This window comes from Scyliorhinus torazame, chromosome 17, assembly GCF_047496885.1.
Source record: "Scyliorhinus torazame isolate Kashiwa2021f chromosome 17, sScyTor2.1, whole genome shotgun sequence".
In the NCBI taxonomy this organism is placed as follows: Eukaryota; Metazoa; Chordata; class Chondrichthyes; order Carcharhiniformes; family Scyliorhinidae; genus Scyliorhinus; species Scyliorhinus torazame.
This window is the reverse complement of record NC_092723.1, coordinates 16,327,186-16,351,194: the sequence shown is the minus strand read 5'-3', so window position 1 is coordinate 16,351,194 and position 24,009 is coordinate 16,327,186. Positions and strand designations below refer to the sequence as shown.

At 47.6% G+C, this 24,009-nt stretch overlaps 1 protein-coding gene across 3 annotated transcripts in view; it reads right to left on the bottom strand.

Annotated features, from left to right (window-relative positions):
- Positions 1-1,964: 1,964 nt before the first annotated feature.
- The window catches only part of cntn2 (contactin 2), a 203,881-nt gene continuing 181,836 nt past the window's right edge, over positions 1,965-24,009 (bottom strand). For all 3 annotated transcript variants that reach the window (XM_072480105.1, XM_072480107.1, XM_072480106.1), the window contains exons 16-23: positions 23,279-23,428; positions 22,544-22,614; positions 18,439-18,673; positions 16,655-16,770; positions 15,254-15,440; positions 10,329-10,441; positions 7,249-7,414; positions 1,965-2,245 (exon numbers count right to left, since the gene is read on the bottom strand). In XM_072480105.1, coding sequence (XP_072336206.1) covers positions 2,145-2,245; positions 7,249-7,414; positions 10,329-10,441; positions 15,254-15,440; positions 16,655-16,770; positions 18,439-18,673; positions 22,544-22,614; positions 23,279-23,428 — 1,139 coding nt within the window. In that variant the 3' untranslated portion in view covers positions 1,965-2,144. The remainder of the gene's footprint in view (positions 2,246-7,248; positions 7,415-10,328; positions 10,442-15,253; positions 15,441-16,654; positions 16,771-18,438; positions 18,674-22,543; positions 22,615-23,278; positions 23,429-24,009) is intronic.

The window sequence follows — 24,009 nt, the reverse complement described above, 5'->3', positions numbered from 1 at the left end:
CTCAACCCTGCCCTCACCACCCAACTCAACCCTACCCCGGCCAACCCAAACCAACCCTGCCCTGACCAACCAACCCAACCCTGATGAACCCAACCCATCCAACCCCTTTCCCTTCGTTCTCCTGTGGTAATCGACAACCAATTCCACACATGGAACTAAATAGGCACCAACAGCCAATAAACTACAAAGCTGGCTAAAATCTAACCGCTGGTTCCTTGCAGTAGTAACAGTATTAGTTGATTTGCTACCCAATCATAGTACATCTTTAATGTCAGCCTACGATTGGTTGCTAACCTGTCTTCCATTTTGAATGAAGGTGGTGTTCATGGACATCAGGTGATATCAAAATGGTGACGTGGTTTAATCTGAAATAAAATAAAGCTTTTCCTGGTGCAATTGGCTAACAATATTGCGACTGTCGGTTGTAGTTGCTTCTAGGCAGATCTGAACTGGGTGACCTTGACTCAGGTCACCTTCACTCAGTTACAACCTAATACATTCTCAATTTATTCTCTACTACTTTAACAATCAGAATATCCTCCCCCCCCCCCCCCCCCCAACGCTGTTGCCCAAAGAAAAGAGAGTACCTGGGGGGTCAATAAATATGATAAATTAATGACTCTGATTCTGTATGGAAGAGTTAGAGGTGCCATATTTATTGGCGTAGCCAATTCTGTGATCCCTCCGTCTGGCTCCTAAAAATCTCAAGCCAGGGGTGGCTTTACCACTCAAGCACACAGGAAGAAAGGATCCAGGGAGAAGAGGAGGCCTCGCAATCCCTCAAGCCTGTTCCATCATTCAGTTAGATCCTGGCTGATCTATATCTTAACGTCCTCTACCCTGTTGGTTCTGTAACCCTTGATACCTCCTACCTAACACAAATTAGGTTCCCCCCACATTCCATATTGCTGACCCAGGTAGGACAAACAGAGACCTCCCAGCGCTGGCCTTGGCAGGGATGTGTTGACTAACCCATAGAAATATCCAGCATTTGCTCAAAGAACAAGCCCAATGAAACAATTCATTCAAGCTGCCCTTCAATTGCTGCCCACCCATCATGCCAAACAGTGATGTTAGCTGGAATGGGCTCAGAAGCAAAACCCTGTCGGATGGGGTTTGGAACAAAGGAACATACGGAACGTAGGATAGGGGAGTGGGGACAGGAGGAGGCCACTTCGCTCCTACCCCTGTTCTGCCAGTCAGTGACAGCATTGCCAATTTGCGATCTAACTTCAAGAACTCTTCATGGCCTCTTATTCATCAACATCTTTAGATATCAAAATGTTATCAATCTCAGTTACTAAATTAACAATTGATCTAGCCTTAATTGCTGCTTGCAGTCGCGTTGCAAACTTTTCTAATTATATTCCCGAAAGGTCTGGCTCTAATGTTTTAGATTATGCCCCCTTGTCCGAGACTCCCCAACCAGTTTCTCTCTATCTACCCTATATGTCCCCATTAATAATTTGAAAACTTCTACCAAATCACCCCTTAACTTTCTAAATTCCCAGCGACATAAGCCAAACATTTGTAATCTCTCCCCGTAATTGAACGCTCTACGTGGGGTGCGGTGTGGGGCTGTTTGGGGGAAAGTACCATTCAAGTAGGTTCACTGGTTGAATGAATGGGAAGGGAAGCCCAGGAATCTTCAAGATCCAAGGGCCAACGAAGTATTGAGATTTGAAACTTCATGAATGGAACGCATTCTGCAAAGTCGCTGGTATCTCACAGAATCGACTTGGGTCTTGGAAACCCGATAACCAAGAACTCTTGCTTGGGTTATGCATTGTATATACAAATGTACAGTACTGTGCATCGTATAAAGAAAGATTGTTCTATACAGCGCAGTCTCTGGTAATATCATTGTCCAATTTAACTTCCCAGGTTACTATCTTCAAACCTATTAGATTCTGAAAACATTTTGCTGATGCTTTCCACACGGATTTGTTTTTACAAAAAAAAAGGCTTTTTCAACGTTTCTTTAGTCAGACTTTCCCCAGTCACCAAATGTATGAAATTTTCTACCTAAAATCGTAAGACAAATGTCACATTTTTTTTTTTAATACTAGAAACAGTTTGGTGTTGGGTGACTCATCCTTCATTGGGAAATGGCGTGCAGCAATGATGCAGGCGACTGGTTGCAGTCAGAGCTCCAGGCAGCCAATGGCAGTAAGTGTTAGAATGGCAGTGAAAAAGATGTCGTGGAGGACTGGTACCCCTGAGCTGTTCACCATCATGCTGGTGCCTGCAGATCAAGAACAATATTATTATTCGCAAGACTTGCTCCAACAAGACTTTGTCACATCTTGCATGTCGGGTCAAAAGTGGATTGAACAGGCCTGATTTTCACTTACTTAAAACCCATTCCCCCAGAGTTAAGATTGGGCCTTTCATCTCCGTATTTAATCCTGTACACGCACAGCATAGGACAATTGTTAACTCACCTCTGGGACTAGCATTGTTAACTTCTGTGCATGTGAAGGAGTGGGGTGGTGGGTTGGAAAATTCAGAGCTTTGAGTAGAGAGTTGTGATCCAAGGGAATATGTGTAGGGAACTGGCACTATGCAATGTAGCTGTATTTCTGGCTCATGATCCCTTGGCTTCCCATTGGGAGTGAGGGATGGGTGAATTTAAGCTCAAGGCGGGATAACGGTAAATGATTTCTTAAGGTACAGCAGGTAAATAGATCCATGTAGTGTGTGTGTGTGAGCTACATGGACTAGGATGTTCAACCCCTGAGAGAATCAATGGCAATGAGGGCATGCACGGTAGCACAAGTGGATAGCACTGTGGCTTCACAGCACCAGCGTCCCAGGTTCGATTCCCCGCTGGGTCACTGTCTGTGCGGAGTCTGCACCTTCTCCCCATGTCTGCGTGGGTTTCCTCCAGATTCTCCGGTTTCCTCTCACAGTCCAAAGACGTGCAGGTTAGGTGGAATTGCCATGCTAAATTGCCCTTAGTGTACAAAAAGGTTAGGAGGGGTTATTGGATTCTGGGGATAGGTTGGAAATGAGGGCTTAAGTGGGTCGGTGCAGGCTCGATGGGCTGAATGGCCTCCTTCTGCACTGTATGTTCCATGTATTTATGTATCATGACTGATGCAAACCTCAATGTGGACTATTCTTAATCTGGGTTAGCACAAACATCAAGATCCTCTGTGCTCTATTATGACAGTTGTTCATCTGTTTATATTATTATTATGTGGGTTATGAACATCATTATAAGCACAGGTGAGGTGAGGATTGCTAACCCACACCCTATGTTTAATACTATATTCAACTTCCTGGCGGGAAAATTAGTGAGGAGACAGTGGCATTGTGGTATTGTCACTGGACTAGTATTCCAGAGACCCAGGCTTGAATTGAATAAAAATCTGGAATTAATAGTCTAATGAAACCCCATTGTTGATTCCCCTAATGCTCTTTAGGGAAGGAGATCTGCTGCCTTTACCTGGTCTGGCCTAAATGTGACTCCAGATCAACAGCAATGTGGTTGATTCCAGAGACAAGCTCAATTGCCACCGTGGCTGATGATGGAATCTGAATTCATTAAAAATCTAATGAGGACTATGAAACCATTGTTGATTCTTGTGAAAACCCATCTAATGTCCTTTAGGGAAGGATAATACCTGGTCTGGCATACATGAGACTCCAAACCCACAGCTCTGAAACGGTCTTGCAAGCCACTTAATTCAAGTATTGCCCAGCCAGCAACACTCACATTCCACGAATGAATCAAAAAAAATACACAGATCCCCTGACTTTGAAGTGATGGTGCCTTGAATGCACTGTTCAGGAATCCCCAAATCCCAGAATCCTGGCTGGTGGTTTGGATTGGAGGCTGCAGTCACGGGTTCCCTTGGGAATGGGCCCCAGCGGCCTGGCAAGCGGTAACAGGAGGTGGGTGGGCCAAGATGATGGCAAGAGGGGAAACCTTGGGGTATGGAAGGCCCCGAGGATTCCTGGTGGGAGTAATCCTCTCGCCTCCTGGCCCACAGGGAAGCCTGGATCCCACCCCCGTGGCACGCCTAGCCTGATGGGAAGGCTGTCACTGTGTTTGCCCCATTTTCCATCGCACGCCTCTCACCCACAAACCCGCCCACTTACACTCCCCCCCCCCCCCCCCCCCCCCCCCCCCCCCCGATGCCTCTCGCCCTCTCTACACTCAGACATTGAAGAAAAAAAGCATTTGTATCCTGCTGCTGTCCTCAGGAACTGTACTGCATGTCTAAAGTAGGCCTTTGCTACCTACCTGCTAGTGACCTCCATCCCTTTAACATCAGAACATGATGGGAAAGCAGCAGGACGAAAGGGGGTGGATGCTTCCCATCATATTAACCCTCCTCCCCACCCCTGGATGCCCAGTCCTTTACATAGATAAAATTGGGCCCTTAGAAACCGTTGGCACGAGAGAACTCTGACTTATTTTGCACGTATAAACAAGTCCGTACTGTTTCCTACAAATATCTGACTTCAGCAGTTAAGGCAATGGTAAAAGATTAAGTCAGATTGTAATGAGCTTCCCATGTTTTTAAAACAGATGAAGCCACTTTGAATGGCCCCAGCAGGCCAAGAGGAGTCATGAGGTAATGGTTCATTTGATGAAGAGTCATGGAAGTAATGGTTGTCTGAGGCCTGTTAGACATTCCCTTAGAGAGTAAACTGATGTGCCATAGTTCTCTGGAGAGCCCCTGAGCGATGCAGACAGAGAGAGACAAACACATCAGTGAAGCCCAGGGGAAAGGGAGACACAGCCCGACAGGCGCCCATAACCAGGTTCCGACGCTGCCTAAAAAAGCAAACAAACAACTCTACCAGATTCCTCAAAGCCTTTCTGGAGAGTCAGCCATAATCCTATCAAAGTTCCTGGAAAAGACCAGGGAATTTCCATGACAATGTGTCTTAAAATCACAGTTGCCCTAAGTATGTACCCCCCCCCCTCAATTTGATCAATAGAATCACAGAATGGTTACCGCCCGGATTGAGTCCATTCAGCCAGTCGTGTCCCTACTAGCCCTCTGCGGCAGTAACTCAACTTGACCCACTCACTCCCCTGCCTTTTTCCTGTCAGCCCTGCTAATTTCTTTCTCTTTAGATAAGTAAAAAAATTCTCGTTTGGAAGCCAGGATTCAATCTGCCTCCTTCACACACTGGAGCGCTGCATCCCAGAGCCTAACCACTCGCTGCGTAAAAGGGTTTTCCCTCGTGTCGCTCTTGTTTCTTCTGCCAATCACCTAAAATTGGTGTTCCCTGGTTCCATATCCTCCGCCAACGGAAACATCTACTCTGACCAGACCTCTCATGATTTTTTGGTGTGAAGCACTTTTTTCATCCTCACTGGGTAATCCTGCACTGCAGATCTTCGTTCTTCACCGTAACCTCTCAGTGAGAAAGAGAGGGCCTCCGATTCCCAGTGGAACGCTCCCCAAATCCACCGAGGTTAGCTTACCCTTAGCCTGCCCTTGAATGGTTACAGCAAAGGTTTTAATTGAAAGTTTGGGTCAGTTTGCATGTGCCTGTAAGGACACATCAACCATGGCTGGGTGATCTGTAAGCAAGGTACCCTTCCTTTCAATTTTATATGGACAGGGCATGGGAGATTTAATAGCAGAGTTAAAGAATGCTACATGTTCTGCCACTACATGTACTCTTGGTAATATTTCTATGCATGCAGCCCTCATCCTTACCCCTCCGACCAAAACGTAGGACCGAGATGAGGAGAAATGTCTCTATCCCAGAGGGCCATGGATTCTCAGTCATTGAGTCTGTTTAAGGTAGAGATTTGTAGATTTCTGATTAACAATAACGCAAAGGGTGATGTGGACGGTGTGGGGAAAAGGCATTGAAGGGTCCGGTCAGCCACGATCGTATTGAATGGCAGGGCAGGCTCGATGGGCTGAATGGTCTATCCCAGTTCCAACAATCTTGAACTGTCTCTTGCTTATATTGCATCACACCCCCCCGCCCCCCACCCGGCTGCCCTGCAAACCCCACCACCCACCCACCCAGGCTAACTGTTCACTTGCAGGTGACGAATATCAGGTTTTGGAGAAAGCAATTTAACCCAAGCGACGCACAGACTGGGAGGTGCTTGCCCTCCAGTCTCAGTATGAACCAATGTTGCTTTGCCATTCACACTGAATTGTAATGAATGGGAGTCGCCAAAGATTGATTCTTCTACTTTGCCGCAATTCATTCCAAATCTCGGACGAATCTCAGCACTGGACCACAATGAGATCTCCCTACCTTTATGGCTTTCTCAGGATGATTACCAATATGATACCAATTAGCAGTGACCGAATTAAGTGGATTCCGAGGGGGAATTCCTGGGCTAATAATTCAGAGGGTTGGGATAATACCCTGGAGTCACGGGTTCAGACCTCACAACAGCAGCTGAGGGAATTTAAATTGAATTAAGTAATAAATGTGGGATAAATTGTTGGCCTCAATAATGGTGGCCATGAAAGAAGTAGATTATCATACCATCCAGTTCACTGATGTCCTTCAAGGGAGGAAATCGGCCGCCCTTACCTGGCCTGACTTACATGTGACTCCAGACCCCACACTAGTCCGGTTGCATGGCATTCAATTTCCTTTGGAAATGGCTTAGAAAGTCTCTTAGATGTGACCACCTGCCCAAGGACAATTAGAGATGGGCAATCAATGGGGAATAAAAACTGGGCAATGAAAGAGATGGTCATGGTGGCACGGTGGTTAGCACCGCTGCCTCACAGCGCCAGGGACCCAGGTTCAATTCCGGCCTTGGGTAACTGTGTGGAGTTTGCACTTTCTCCCCGTGTCTCTGTGGGTTTCCTCCCACAGTCCAAAGATGTGCAAATTAGGTGGATTGGCCATGCTAAAATTGCCCGTTAGTGTCCAGAGATGTACAGGTTAGGTGGGGTTACGTGGTTATGGGGGAGTGGGCCTAGGTGGGTTGCTCTTTCAGAGGGTTGGTGCAGACTCGATGGGCCCCTTCTGCAGTGTCGGGATTCTATTCTATTCTGTTCTATTCTCAATGCTGCCAGCAACTCTCATATCCCAGGAATTAATTTTAAAAAGAACACATTTCACTTTAGCAGTATAAGCGAAAGCAGTGAGGGGAGAGTGTCACTGCTTGTAGTTGGGCTGGATTTCAGGACTTTTACTGAGGTTGAACAACATTGTTTCCCATTGGCTCTATAATCATCTCCTCATCTTTTGGTTCTAAATGTCTGCCAACGTTCTGACTTTCTGCTGCGTTGCGCTGACCTGAACTCTTTGATATTCGGAATCTTGCTGCTGCTCCATCTCCTCCCTCTCCAGATGCGCGAATCATCACCAGGTAGCTCATGTCATTGGTAAATGGGATTTGCACAGAGTTTTTACTGGTTTCTATGACTTTAATATCCGACTGGTCTTCAGCCTTGTACAGCACCTGAAATAATGATGGGTTTACATGAGAACCGGTGCTGGATTACAACAGAAATTAATCGCACCCTCTGGAGCACATTTCTCCAAATTATCTCAAAAGTGCTTTGCATGCAATGAACTATTCCTCGAGTTGTTTCTTTGCCGATGTTTTTTGAAGAATAAATATTGACCTGGACAGCAAAACAAACATGTCCTGCTCTTCTCCAAATAGTATCATGTGGCGGAATTGTCCGTCTGCACCCGCCACGGGAATCGGAGCGGACGGGACGTGAAATATTAAGGACCAGCAAAAGGTTCACTTACTTTGGCCACGAGACTGGGGAATCCTGACCGTGAGGTGTAGGTACATTCACAGTGCTGTTAGGGAGTTTCAGGATTTTGTCCCAGTGACAGGGAAGGAATGGCCATATATTTCCAAGTCAGGATGGTGAGTGACTTGGAGGGGAACCTCCAAGTGGTGGTGTTCCCAGGTATCCGCTGCTCTTGTCCTTCTAGATTGGAGTGGTCGTGGGTTTGGACGGTGCTGGCTAAAGAATCATGTGAGTTCCTGTGGTGCATCTTGTAGATGGCACACACGCCAGTGTTCGTTGGTGGTGAGGCAGGGAACGTTTGTGGTTTTGTGGATGGGGTGCCAATCAAGCGGGCTGCTTTGTCCTGGATGGTGTTGAGCTTCTTGTGTATTGTTGGAGCTGCACTCATCCAGGCAAGTGGTCCATTACACTCCTGACTTGTGCCTTGTAGATGGTTGTCAGGCTTTGAGGAGACAAGAGGTGAGTTATTTGCCACGTGGTCCCTAGACTTGGACCTGCCCTGGTAGCCACAGTATTTATAATGCTAATCCACTTCAGTTTCTGGTCAATGTTAACCCCGGGATGTTCATAATGGGAGATTCAGTGATGGCAATGCCATTGAGTGTCAAGAGGTGATGGCTAGGTTCTCTCTTGTTGGAGAAGGTCATTGCCTGGCACTTGTATGGTGTGAATGTTATTTGCTACTTGTCAGCCCAAGCCTGGATATTATCCAGGTTTTGGTATAATTATACATGGACTGCTTCAGTATCTGAGGAGTCGCAAAAAGTGCTGAACATTGTGCAGTCATCAGCGAACATCCCACTCCTGACCTTATGATGGAAGGGAGGTCATTACTGAAGCAGTTGAAGATGGTTGAGGATACACTGAAGAACTCCTGCAGTGATATCCTGGAGCTGAGATGATTGACCTCCAACCCCCACAACCATCTTCCTCTGTGCCAGGTATGACTCCAACCAACGGAGAGTTTCCCCCCCTGATTCCCATTGACTCCAGTTTTGCTCAGGCTCCTTGATGCCACATTCGGTCAAATGCTGTCTTGATGTCAAGGGCAGTCACTCTCACCTCATCTCTGGCAGTCAGCTCTTTTGTCCATGTTTGAACCAAGGCTGTAATGAGGTCAGGAACTGAAGGACCCTGGTGGAACCCAAACTGAGCGTCCATGGGCAGGTTATTGATGAGTAAGTGCCGCTTGATTGCACTATTGATGACTCCTTCTATCACTTTACTGATGTTCAAGAGTAAGCTGATGGGGTGGTAATTGGCTGGGTTGGATTTGTCCTGTTTCATGTGTACAAGACACACCTGGGCAATTTCACACTGTTGGGTAGATGCCAGTGTTGTAACTGTACAGGAACAGCTTGGCTGAGGCTGCAGAAATTTCTGGAGAACAAGTCTTCAGTACTATTGCCAGACTATTGTCAGGGCCTTTTGCAGCAGTATTCAGTATCTTCAGCAGTGTCTTGTTATCACGTGGAGTGAATCGAATCGGCTGAAGATGGACATCTGTGATGCTGGGGACCTCCGGAGGAGTTGGAGATGGATCATCCACTTGGCATTTCTGGCTGAAGATTGATGTGAATGCTTCAACCTTGTCTTCTGCACTGAAGTGGTGGGCTCTGTAATGATCTCTAGTATAGTACCTTTGTATATATGAATGATCATGTAGAATAGTGTGTTTTACAGCATCCAGCCATTAGATGGAGTAAGAGCACATCTCACATGCCACACGGTGGTCTACGTGATCTTGGGAGTGAGTTAGTAGAGAGGGTTGGAGACAGTCGTGTTTTTCAGTAGCTCTGTGTATTGTAATTATTTAATCAATACTTAGCTTTTTCGGCATACTTAAGAATTCACAATTTATAGCGTAGTGTAAATAAATTGACTTTGATTTAGTACAAAGTCTGCATGTTCTTTGTAGCAACACTACAACCTTAATAATATTAATTTAAACAAACAAAGGACATCACAGGCTCCTCCATCACTGATGATGGGGATATTTGTGGAGACTCCCCATCCAGTGAGTTGTTTAATTGTCCACCACCATTCAAGGCTGATGTGGCAGGACTGCAGAGCTTAGATCTGATCCGTTGATTGTGGGAATCACTTAGCTCCGACTATTACTTGCTGATTATGCTGTCTGTCACGCAAGTAATCCTGTGTCGTAGCTTCACCAGGCTGACACATAATTTTTAGGTATGCCTGGTGTTGCTCCTGGCCTGGTGGCAATGGTAGAGCGGAGGATATGCCGGGACGTGAGGTAGCAGGAGTACAATTCTGCTCTGGCTGATGGCCCACAGCACCTCATGGATGCCAAGAATTGAGTTGTTAGATCAGTTCGAAGTCTATTGCATTTAGCATGAAGGTAGCACCTCACAACACAATGGAGGATATCCGCCTTGTGCAGCCAGCTGGCCCACTGGTTTCCTGACACCACCACCCTGCCCTCCCCAGACTATTTTCCTGGAGGTGGGAGCATAGATTGAATTTTACAGTGGGCCCTCTGAACCCTCTCTGAACCGCCTGGTCCCCCCCCCCCCAATGAAGGTGCAGGATGGCATCAGGGATGGATTCCTGAGTGAAACAGAAGTTGAACCTCTCCAAACCTACCTTGTACCCTTCCACAGCAGATTCATTCTCAAAGGCCTTCACGGGATCCCATTTTATTTTGACCCAGGAGCCGACCGACTTCCAGGAAATTTTACCTGGTGAGCGGTTTGGAGCTGCACCAAAACACAAAAAAAAGAATGAACAAGTAAACCTCTTCAATCTAAAATTGAACCAAATCTACACAAACGCGTTCAGCAGGATTAGTCTTTAGAATTCCACAGTCAATCAAATGAAATGGAAGGAGGTGTTGTGGTTTTTCTCTTTTCCACGAAATGATCGGATGAGTCTCAGGAACAGATTGTTTATTGACCAATGCGTTGGGAGAGACCAGCTTCAGAGGTAGACCTCTGGCTTGACTCTGTCAATGTAAAGAATCAGGTGACATTTATACAGAGTGTGGTGACGTAGGTAAGAATATTGTTTACATTGTGTCACGTCTGTTTTAAATTTTACATTGAACAAGTTACGTATGTGCACCCAGGCAGAGTGAGTGTTATCTACCCTTTGTTTTTCTATGGATCCCTCCCTAACCTCCCTACTTGGTGCCACACCCTATAGATGTGCCTGGTCCTTAGGTCGAATTAGAAAAACATGTTTGTTGACCATTATGTTGACTGCTGTAGATTGTGTCTCAGAACAACTGTTTAAGGTCACTGAAATCTCACTTAACTGGAACATGTTACTTGACCCTTATGCTAACTGCTGTATAAGACACCACATCTTTATGGAAATTGCTTTAGTATACTATACTGCACTATATAGATTCAAAATCCCTGAGAATAACTGCCAACTGCCCGAATAGTTTGTTGTCAATAAATCCTAATTATTTGTCGTCACACAATAGAACATTGTAAAGGGTTAAGATCAGGAGCACCTGACACTCATGATGTACCTATGATGCAGTGTCACATGACTAAGAGACTGAGCTCATGTTGAGTAGTGAGGTATATATAGATCTGTAAATAAACAAGGATGGTATTTACGAATAACAGTCTATGGTAACATTCTTAGGGTAATAGGCAAACCTAAGAAAACCAGAGCCCAGGATGAAATAAACATTTGTGGAAAGAAATTAATTGGCATCATCGACTATTAATACCTGATTAAATAAACAGGTGAGTTACGTATTCAGATCTTCAGAGACCCTGGCTGCATACACACCTCAGGCTATTTGTGCGCAAACACTAATTACGAAGAGATAGGAACACAATAAATCAGGCCCTCTCCCACCTTCAACATGTGACCTTCCTGACCAGAGTAGCTGATGGTGAACATTCCTTATTAGCTCCAAACGAGGTCAATGTGTTTCACTGTATATGCAGGCCATTACTGATATTTAACTCTTCATCACTGAGGCGATGAGGGAGGGGGGGGGGATTCAATTTTGCCTTTTAAAAAATTCTTTCATATGATATGAGCATCGCTGGCTAGGCCAGCATTTTTATTGCCCATCCCTAATGGCCCTTCAGAAGGTGATGATAAGCCACCTTCTTGAAATGCTGCGGTCCACGTGGTGTGGGCACACCCACAGTGCTGTTAGAAAGGGAGTTTCAGGAGTTTGACCCAGAGACAGCAAAGGAACAGTGATATATATCCAAATCAGCATGGTGTGTGACTTGGAGGGGGACATGAAAGTAGTGGTGTTCCATGCATCTGCTGCCCTTTTCCGTCCAGGTGGTAAAGGTCGCGGGTTTGGAAGGTGCTGCCGAAGGAAACTTGGTGAGTTGCAGCAGTACATCTTGTAGATGGCACACACGGCTGCCACTATGCACGTCAGCGGTGGAGGGAGTGGATGTTTAAGGTGACCAATGGGTTTCTCACAAAGTGAGCTGCTTTCTCTTGGATGGAGTTGAGCTTCTTGAATGTTGTTGGAGCTGCATTCATCCAGACAAGTGGTGAGTATTAGATCACATCCAATGACTTGTGCCTTATAGATGATGGCTATGGGGAGTCAGGAGGTGACTTACTTGCTCAGAATTCCCAGTCTCTGACCGGATCGTGTAGCCACAGTATTTACATGGCTGATCTAGTTCAGTTTCTGCTCAATGGTTATCTCATCGGGTGTTGACAGTGGAAATTCAGTGATGGTCATGGACATTCAGTGATGGTAATGGGCATTCAGTGATGATAATGGGCATTCAGTGATGGTAATGGACATTCAGTGATGGTAATGGGCATTCAGTGATGGTAATGGGCATTCAGTGATGATAATGGACATTTAGTGATGGTAATGGGCATTCAGTGATGGTAATGGGCATTCAGTGATGATAATGGACATTCAGTGATGGTCATGGACATTCAGTGATGGTAATGGGCATTCAGTGATGATAATGGGCATTCAGTGATGATAATGGGCATTCAGTGATGGTCATGGACATTTAGTGATGGTAATGGGCATTCAGTGATGGTAATGGGCATTCAGTGATGATAATGGACATTCAGTGATGATAATGGACATTTAGTGATGGTAATGGGCATTCAGTGATGGTCATGGACATTCAGTGATGATAATGGACATTTAGTGATGATAATGGACATTTAGTGATGGTCATGGACATTCAGTGATGGTCATGGACATTCAGTGATGATAATGGGCATTCAGTGATGATAATGGGCATTCAGTGATGATAATGGACATTTAGTGATGGTAATGGGCATTCAGTGATGGTAATGGGCATTCAGTGATGATAATGGACATTCAGTGATGGTCATGGACATTCAGTGATGGTAATGGGCATTCAATGATGATAATGGGCATTCAGTGATGGTAATGGACATTCAGTGATGGTAATGGGCATTCAGTGATGGTAATGGGCATTCAGTGATGATAATGGACATTCAGTGATGGTAATGGGCATTCAGTGATGGTAATGGGCATTCAGTGATGATAATGGACATTTAGTGATGGTAATGGGCATTCAGTGATGGTAATGGGCATTCAGTGATGATAATGGACATTCAGTGATGGTAATGGACATTCAGTGATGGTAATGGGCATTCAGTGATGATAATGGACATTTAGTGATGGTAATGGGCATTCAGTGATGGTAATGGGCATTCAGTGATGATAATGGACATTTAGTGATGGTAATGGGCATTCAGTGATGATAATGGACATTCAGTGATGGTAATGGGCATTCAGTGATGATAATGGACATTCAGTGATGGTAATGGGCATTCAGTGATGTTAATGGACATTCAGTGATGGTAATGGACATTCAGTGATGGTAATGCCATTGAATGTCACGTGAAGGGGTTTGTTTAGGAAGGGTCTCACATTCTGGTGATCACTGCATGTATACATGATCGCAGCAGGAGGAGGCAGGGTCAGCCCAGCTCACCACCACTCGGATGACTGCTGGGACAGAGGCAGCTGCGAGGTTCGCACCCAATGACGCTCCTCTGGAACTGGCCTCCCGCCAGATGCTAGACAGGCAGTAAGAGGCAAGGAAAATCAGAGGCGCTCAACAGGGCGGCAGGCAAAGCAGTGGAATCTGTCCACCTGTTGGCTGATGAAGTGGTGCCGACCTGTGCACGCATAGAGGTCTCCATTGGGAGGGTTGTAGACTCCATGGAGAGCCAGTTCCAGCAGATTCCTGTCGGGCCTTCATCTGCATCCCATTAGCAGAACGCAAATAACTTCCACGGCGATCTCTAGAGGGAATTGCAACCCACCTCGCTGGGCAGGAGTGGAAGACTCCGCCATCATTTTACATCAGTGGGAAACCAATTATTGAACTCCCGCTGCACTGTCCCTACTGTCCACCATTAAACCCGCCGTGTGTGTATGTGTGTGAGTGTGGGGGGGCATGGAAAAATCCTGCCAACGCGTTTGACCAGCTACCTCAGGCAGGCAGTAGGTGCGCTATGGTCTGGATCTCCTGGGAGCTGAAGGTCATGTTATTGTTGTCAAGGACCAGACATAAGGCTTCCCCTGCTGTGCCCACAGGTATACTATTCACATAGGAGGTTGCCATGTTCAGGAGCTTGCAGGAGATTCTGGTGTTAGAGAATGCTCCTCCGTCATCACTTTATAAGGGTAGATGGATTCACTGCCTTATTTCATCGTTTCCCTTTCATGTTGCCCTTTGCTGGCATTCAATGCTTCCTTATTGTTCCCCTGGGGAGCAGCTTTATTCTCTCTCTTCCCTCCCCCCCCCGCCCCCCCACCACCCACCCTGTGTTTTCAAATGTAATTTTAGACACCTCGCTATAAGGAACTCACATATTTGCTTGTGCTGAGCTTGTGATGGTAATTGACAGGGTACGGTGGTTGGCAACCATTAACTCTTGTCTATAACCGATGAGGGATTGCTTTTGGGGGCTGCAAAAGTCAGAGCTGGTGGAAACGAGTATGGAATATGAAAAGAACAAGACAAGACGCAGAGAAGGTGCAAGGCCCTGGTTTTCTCGAGGGAGACGTTTACTATTTACCGTACCTTGTCATGTCTGATCCTAAGGAGAATGGCTTTGTTCTGGTATAAGCAAGCAAACCACCAAAGGGGCTTCGAGCTCTCTGTTTCCAAGGGTTTTAGCTTTTCGGGAGGTGTTTGGGCGTTGGGCCACGCATACGGGCAGCGTACACGTATGGGGAGGACTTGTGCTTGGGTGAGCCATACAAATGGGCAATACACCACTGGTCCTCCATGAAGTAGCTTCCTTTAGTGTTTGTTAACGTTAAGCTTGCATCCCCCTGTCCAAATCAAATACTTCCCGTACATTATTTATGTCACTGAACCTTTTAAAGGTTTGAACTCCGTTGCCCCACTGTTCTCTTCTATATTCGAACCACTTTCTGAAGGAGTTGCTCCCTACTGGATTTATTAGTGATATTTGATATTTATGAGCCATTACGGTAATGGATTTCTAATTCTGTCCATTCTCCCTCAAGCTTTAAACCCTGAAGCACCAGCCCAGTAACTCACGTGCTTTCTTGGTGACGACGGTCGTGGAGGAACTGGAAGGACCGCTCCCAGCGCTGTTATAGGCTCGGACCTCCACGTGGTATAGAGTGCTTGGCTTCAGTCCAGCGACACGGGCTGATAACTCAAGCCCAGGGGTTCTCACTCGGTCAGCCGAAGCCTCCTTGTCATTCTCCCTCCAGTACCTGATCTTTGGAGACGGGAAAGGTGTGAAGCAAAAAGACAAAAGAGAACAAAATGGGGAGTGTTAGAAGAAAATAACAAAGCGAAGGACAAACGGTCAGGCAAATTGCCATCAGGCCGTTTCAAATTGACTTCTCGGTGCCGCAGCGCCGAATGGGTCAGCATCCTGCTTTTCATCTGTTCCCATTGAAGCCAATGGAAATTAACTTTGAGTTGAGATTCCAAGTTTGTAACCTTTCTCCCAGAAGGCACTGCTCTGAAGGAAGTGACTGCCTCCAGCCCCTGTAAGCCACTCCTCCTCTCGTGTGGGTCTAGTACGAGAATGCCCACAGGCCATTCCACTGTGGGAGCAACACGACCAGGCCTAACTCTGTCCACCTCCCAAGGCCCATAGTCCCAGGAAATCACGAGGCATCCTTCGGGAGAAATGTTTCCTTTATCTCCCGTTCCCGGGGTGTTGACGTCAGCCCAATGTCTTGCTCTGACTCGGGTCCGTACAAATGAAGGGACGAACTTTCAGAGAGCATTTTTGTGACCTCATGACCAGAGCCACGATTCTTCCAATGAAGACTGCTGTGACGTAGGAAATGTAGCGGCCAATTTGCACACAGCAATATCTCATAACAGCAATGTGACAAGGACCAGGCTATGTTGGTTGAGGGATAAACAATAACTCTGGGGAGCTCCTTGCTCTCTTTTTGAAATAGTACCGTGAAAACATTTATGTTCACCCAACATGGGCAGCGGGCACCTTGCGTCATGTCTTAACGGAACTGCAAGTGTATCAGACTAGATCCATGTGCTCAGGTCTCGGGAGTGAGGTTCGAACTTTCTGCATGAGGGTTACCCACTAAACCATGGCCAACATGTTAATGCAAAGCTAGAACCTTCCTGATATTTCCACTTCCACTTTCCTATTGAATCATAAGATCATTTGCCAAAGACTTTTGGCTCAACAAGATCAATGCCTTGAAATAAACCTATCTTACTCAGTTTCCAACGACAGTGACTGCCACAAATTTATTATTCAACGGTCATCTTGTGCAGGTACATTTCTTGGAGTTCTAGCTATGTGATCTCACTGGAAATGTGGTGGGGAACCTCCTGGGGTGGGGTATAGGGGGGTGGGAGGAGTAGCCCCACTGCGCCCGCGACCTGTGCCCCCGAACTGAACATTCGGCCTGATGGGAAAGCGGACAGACCAATCAATCAGCAGCTCACCTCGTAGCCCAGGAGTATACCGTTCATCGTGACCTGCTCCACAGGTCTCCAGCTCACCTCGATCTCGGAGGAGGAAAGGCTTCTCGCCGACACCTGAGATGGGGCAACACTTGGTTCTGGGGAAAGGGGCGGGGGGGAGAGAAACATTGGTTGGTAATTTGTTGAAAGGTAGATGCGCAGGTTAACCGACAATCAGGTTAGAAAATGGGCATCACTTTACATGCCCCTGCTGGGCGGGTTTTTGGTGGGGATGCACGCCAAATAGGGTGGGTGCCCATGCCCACCCCACTGACTTCCCAGCTCCGACTGAGCTTACTCCCTTTTGAAAGCCTCGACTGAATCTGCCTCCACCTCAGTCTCAGGCAGCGTACTCCAGACCCCTACGACACACCGCATTAACAGGTTCCCCCCATTTCCCTCTGTTGGTTCTTTAGCCCATCACCTGAAATGGGTGTCCTCTAGTTCCTGACCCTTCTGCCAATGGAAAGGGATTCTTCCCCTTTCCCCTGTCGAAGCCACTCTTGATTTTGAACACCTCTATCAAATTTCCTCACAAGCTTCTTTAAGGAGACGTCGTCCAGCTTCTCTAACCTTTTTATCATCATAGAATTTACAGTGCAGAAGGAGGCCATTCGGCCCATCGAGTCTGCACCGGCTCTTGGAAAGAGCACCCCACCCAAGGTCAACACCTCCGCCCTATCCCCATAACCCAGTAACCCCACCCAACACTAACGGCAATTTTGGACACTAAGGGTAATTTATCATGGCCAATCCACCTAACCCGCACATCTTTGGACTGTGGGAGGAAACCGGAGCACCCGGAGGAAACCCACGCAGACACGGGGAGGATGTGCAGACTCCGCACAGCCAGTGACCCAAGCCGGAATCGAACCTGGGACCCTGGAGCTGTGAAGCAATTGTGCTATCCACAAGGCTACCGTGCTGCCCGCAACTGAAGTTCCTCAGCCCCCAAGAGCAGGGGCATGGGACTAATCGGATAGCTCTGATGAGCTAGGACAGGCATGAGGGGCTGAGTGGCCTACCTCTGCACTGTATGAATCTATGAATAAATTACCCAAACCTAACAATGGCGGGGGAGGTGCACAAGAGGCTGGATTCTCTGTTTCTGTCTTAAGTGCAGAGGATCTGTGGTGTTTTACCGGAAAAGGTCGGCATCGCTCCCTCACCGATTGTGTGACCGGAGAGGGGCTAGCAGCCATGCCGCGTACAAATCCTGGCCTCCACGAAATAAACGGGCGGAGAATGGCCGGGCCCATGACTGCACAACGGTCGCGCCGTAAAACATGGCGGCGGCCGTACGCACACCCGACCTGCCATATAGTGCTCCCCTGGCCACAAACCACCAGTCCCCCCAGCCCTCGCGGAAGCCCCCTACCCCCCCCCCCCCACCCCACAAGTCAGCAGCACGGCTCCCGCATGCTGTGGCGGCGCTGGACATAGCCCGCAGCCGTCACACCGGGTTCCCGAGCGCTGAGGCCACACGTTCCCCCGTGCGGGGGCGGAGCATCGGGGGCGGGTCTGGCGATGACGCGCTGAGGCCGTCCCAACGATGATGGAGTGGGAGGAGCATACGAAAGCTGCGTCAACAGGCGGCGCCCCCGATTTCAGCGTCGAGGGATTCTCCGCCCGATCGAAATCGGCGTCGGGCAACGGTGAATCTTGCCCAAGGTCCATTAAATATTGGATAAGAAAGCGAAAATAATAGAATGGAAATCAGGACATGAGCACAGGTAGCATCAGAAGGTGGAGATCACCAGTTTTACCTTCCTCCGCAGAGTAGACGATGGCAGTCTGGCTGTACGGTCCTTGACCTTTGTTGTTAAAGGCCTTTACCTTCACTTCAAATCGACTGTACGCTTCAATCGTATCGTTCTGGTAAACGTACCGCGACGATTCCGCGCCCAGAACCTTTGCGTTTCTCCAGTCCTTCATCCCCTCCCTTCGGAAGGTGATGATGTACCCAAACCCCTCACCGTTCTGGTACTCGCGCGGCATAACCTTGAAATAAACCCACAAGAGAGTTAAAATTGAGAGAAGATTTTCAAATCCCCATCCCAACCTCAGCTTCTCCTGAAGGATTTGGCTCTTCCAGGGATCCAGTCTCTCTCGCGCTCAGTGCTCTGCTCCCGCCTCAAGCACGTGTCCAGAATTCCTCAGTGAGATTCAGTTGTGAATATCAACGGACTCTCTAACTACAGGGGCGTCACAGCTAGATCTGATTGCTGCCAATATCTGAACTCGCGCACACTTTTCAGCGAAGGGACTCCGTTGATAGGGATCTGGAGCGGGGGATTCTGGCTGGAGCCTTCCTCTTCTATATTCCACTGATGCTAAATGTAACATGGTCCAAATTGTTACAACCATCAGGAAAGAGTGAACAGGCTGGGGCTCTTTCCTCCAGAAAAGGGAATGCTGAAGGGCAACCTGATGGATTCATACAGAAATTTGGATTGGTTACAGCACAGGAGGCCATTCAGCCCATCCAGCCTGTGCCCTCTGTCTGCAAGTCTAGCGAGCCCCACTCCCCTGCCCTTTCCTTGCTTTCCCGCAATGATTTTTGTTTCAGATCGTTATCCAATTCCCTTTTGAAAGCCATGACTGTATCACCTCCACCACACTCCCTGGGCACTCCGGACCCTAACCACTTTGCTGCATCAAAAAAAAGCTTTTCCTCGTGTTGCTTTTGGCTCTTTTGTCCTCAACCTTTCTGCCAAGGAGGACAGTTTCTCACTCACTGCTCTGTCTAGGTCCCTTCTGATTTTGAGCACCTCTGCCGGGGCTCCTTTTCAACCACCTCCTCTCTAAGGAGGCCAATCGCAGCCTTTACAATCCAGCCACACAACTGAAGTCTCTCTCCACCAGGGTCCGTTTTTCTAAACCCTCTCTAAATCCTTCTCATCCTCCCGAAAGTGCGGCGCCCACAATTGGAGCACAATACTCCACTTGAGGCTGAACCAGTGTTTTTTTTGCGGGTGCCCGAGAGGATCACCCATCACGGCAGCTGGAATTGAAAGCGAGTCTCAGTAACGGTGACCGTTTGAAGTGCCGTCGATTATCACAAAGACCCATCTGGTTCACGATGTCCTTTTAGGGTGGGATAATCTGCCGTTCTCAACCGGTCTGACTGACATGTGAATCCAGACGCCGAAACGTGGTTGGCTCTCAGCTACCCTCTGGACTGGCCAGGCAAGCCAATAAGCTCAAGGGCACATCAGGATGAGCAACACACACTGGGTCTTGTCAGCAATGCCCACATCCCATCAAGGAATTTTAAATAAAAACATACTTTTTTGGTTTTGTACTTCATGCCTTTGTTCCTAAAACTCAGGAACGCATGTATGTCTTTGATCACTTTCTCAACATGCCCTGCCGCCTCGGATGATTTAGGTCCAAATACCCCAGGTCTATAAAGGACCTTTAAATCAAGGCCTTAAGAGTTTGATAGGGTGGACATAGAGGAGACGTTTCCACTTGTGGGGGAGATCAAAGCCAGGATTCATAAATATCAGATAGTTAATAATAAATTCAATACGGAACTCATGAAAAACCTATTTAACCAGAATCATTGAACCATAGAATGGTCACGGCACAGAAGAAGGCTATTTGGCTCATCCTCGCTACTGCGGTAAAATGGACAGCGGCCTGAATTTTAGGCCCGGTAAAATTGGATGCTTTAAATTAAGAATTGGGCATTTTAAATTAAACTGCAGTCAGCTTCAGGCTGGTCTGCTGGGAATTTGAACAGTCGCGTTCAAATCCACTGAACAGACTGTAGCGCACAAAGACTCCATGAGACGAAAAGAGTGAAGTCGATGAGGCTTTATTAAGCGTGTCTGTTCCCCAGCAGCCCGATAGTAAACTGGCCTGCGGGGGAAGGCACCGGCTTCTTATACTTCGCCTTCAGGGCGGAGTATGAGGTCAACGGCCAACCAGGACCCGGGATCTGTCAGCCAATGACATTAGGGCTTCCAGTCCCACATGACCCCCAATACATACTACCACACAGACACAGTCAGTCGAGGCAGGTGTGGGCCTGCCCTTCCAACAAGACATCAGGAGATAATCGGTCCCATTCAAATGGATCGATTGTTGTGGATTGCCCTGATGAAGCTAGATTTTTCTGGCACCCAGTTATCATATACGGAGTAAGGTTACGTGTGAACAGGACACCTATGACGAATGTGATATAAAATAGTTACTTTAGAGATATTAGTCAATGTAATGTAGAGGTAGGCCAGTCTAATCCTGGTGAGTTCACAGACAAAGGATTTCAGAACGCATGGCAAAGCAAAGGAAGAGGTGTGTCCACCAAAGGAGGAGAAAAGGATGCTGGGTAATAGGGGCCAGAGGAAGGGATTGGAAGTGAGCCAATTAGAGTGTATGGATAGGTCAGGAGGGGTATAGGATGACCTATGGGAATCGTGTGTGTGAAACTTGATGCCATTTGAATGTATCAGTAGAGACTTCTTTGTTCTACAGACTCACTTGATTCCAGACGTGTACGAAGCAAGATGTGCTTTGTACTGCTGTGAACTGAGTCAGGCTTGCAAGCCAAATAAAATAAGTAATGCTGTACCTGCAATTCCATCTCGACTTTTATTGAGGCCAGACTGACGGGTAAAGAAATTTGGGATTTGTCACCTAGAGATGGAACACTGGGGGTGGGTTCCTGGTGTCCTGCAAGGTTGCAAACGGCAACTCCATTTTGTGTTGCGGCCCCCGCCCCGAGACCTCATTGGCTGAGGACCGGAGAATTTTCTGGAAAGACGCGAAGAGGAGTGTAAAGATCGACCACTCAGGATCCTCCCCAGCGAAGACTCCGTGCAGAGGTGACAGAAAAGACTGGACAGCCGACCAGAGACCGAAGGAAGCCACGTGAGCGACCCACCTTGCCGGGCAAAGGCCCTGAAACCCAGAGAGTTGGACCCGCAATTCGACTGAGTTCACCGGCATGGTTCTATTAAGAGTCTTGGGATTATTATTACCATTTGGGATAATTTGAGGGGGGGGGGGGGGGTGGGGATGACTGTTATCCTGAATTTAATAATAAATTTGGTGAAATCATAAGCTTGTATTTGTCCTTTGTTCACCTCGCAATGGGCAACTGGTTAAAATGTTTGAGGAATAAGCTGGTCAAAGTGTCTGAGGTTTTACAGACAACACTAAGCCACCTCTCTGCAAGAGCAACTCATTTAGTATCACTCCCTCACACTTTCCCCAGAGGCCTGCAAATATTTTCTCATCAGGTAATCATCCAATTCTCTTTTGAAAGCTATGATTGTATCTGTCTTCGCCACACTAGGCATGCCATAACCACTCGCTGTGTAAAACGGTTTTTCCTCATGTCGCCATTGATTTTTTTTTTTTGACAATCACCTTAAAGCACAATCCTCTGGTTCTTGGCACTCTGCCAGTGAGAACTGTTTCTCTCTATCTGCTGTCTAGGCCTCTCATCATTTAGAGAGGTTGCAATGTGGGAACTCGCTACTACAGAGAATGGCTGAGGGAAGGAGGAAAGACACATTTAAAGCGACGCTGGATAAATACGTAAGAGAGAAAGGGATAGCGGGGAGGGCGAGTTTAAGAAATCTGACGCACAAAACCATTGTTCTATGAGCGAAAGGTATTTTGACAGTTTTCAGTCCCAACTTGAGATCTCTTCATTTTTAAAAATGTTTTATTCTTTAGTTTTGTATCCCAGCCCTGAACGTGCTGGGAAGAGGAAAGGCGTAACAAAGACTTAGGCCAGGATCTTCCGCAGCCCCCCCAGGGGTATGTTTCCTAGTGGGGGAGACGCCTTGCCATAGGTCCCGCCAAAGTCTATGGCGTTTTGTATGACTCCGGCCTTGGACACTCCTTAACACTTACCGCCCACAACATTGTGACCTCGTGCTGATCTCCACCTCCATCGCTGATGTTTGATGGCGCAACTGTAGGAGCTGGGAGACACAAAGTGGAATATATTTAACCGTCAGGGCAGACTTAAGTGCAAGACGCCAACACCTGGCATAACACGTCTCCGCTTCTCTCCGTTCAACCTTATGCTGGGAAATTTGATGCCAAGTAGAGTTACGATGGAAAACGTATCGGAATTCTCAGCATTGGTGGCAGAATTTGCTTGGGAGCTCCAGGGGTGTGCCACTGCTTTCTGGGATCTCAGGGAGTGTGCACGTATTCCCTTTTCAGTTCTGATGAAAGGCCATTGACTTGAAACGTTAACTCCGACTGGGAATCTCCAGTCCTGCCTGCCGTGGGACCCGGAGTTCCCACCCGTAGTCAACGGGCCTTTGGGTGGTCCGTCAAATTTTCCTTTCTCTCCCTCACGGGCGGGACCGGGAAATCCCAGCCTCTTCCCCCCCCCCCTCCCCCCCCCCCCCCTCTCTCTCCCCCCCCCCCCCCCCAAACAGATGCTGCCAAACCGAACAAGCATTTCCACCATTGCCTGTCTAATTCTCAGCATCCCACAGTATTTTGGTTGTGGCCTAGCACGTCAATATTTGCTGGGTGCTCCATGATTGCACTTGGGCCCGACAGAAAGTTACACTATTTTATTTTATTCGGGTTCGCAATCGAAGGCCGGGTGTGCCCGACGTGCTCACTTACCAGCTTCTCTGGTGCGTATCGTTTGCGAGGGCAGGCTAGGGTCACCGGTCCCCAAGATGTTCTTTGCGATGACTCGGAATTCGTAATCCATCCAGGGTGTGAGGTTGATCACCCAGGCCACCTCTGCATTGCCTTCTATGTGCTGTGGGACTTGTCAGACAAAATTCCAAAGAGAAAACGTTAGACGTTGGCTCCATTCACTTCGGCGGGTCACATGTTCAAACCTTGTTGCGGAGACCCAAGGACAAAATCTAGGCTGACGCCCCTAGTGCAGCACTGAGGGAGTGCAGCGCTGTCGCAAGGGCCATCTTCAAAATGAGTTATTAAATCATGGCCCCTACCTTCCCTCTCAGGTGGGCGTGAAAGATCCCGAACCAGCATTGCGAAGAACAGCAAGGGAATTCCCCCTCAATGATGTATCCCTCAACCAAAACAGATAATCTGGCCATTATCACATTGCTGTTTGTGAGATCTGACTGTGGGCAAATTGGCTCCTACATTTTCCCAAGTTACAGGAGTGACTACACTTCACAAAGTACTAAATGAGCAGTAAAGAGCTGTGGCATGTTCTGAGGTTGTGGAGGCGCTATATAAATGCAAGACGTTCTTTTAATCTGCTGTCAGTTAGCTGTTTTTCAGCAAAGATGAATAGATAATGAAAGAAATGACCCCGGGCCCCTGACCGTTGCCCAGTCAGTGCTATTGGAACGCGTGTGTGCGTCCACGTGTGT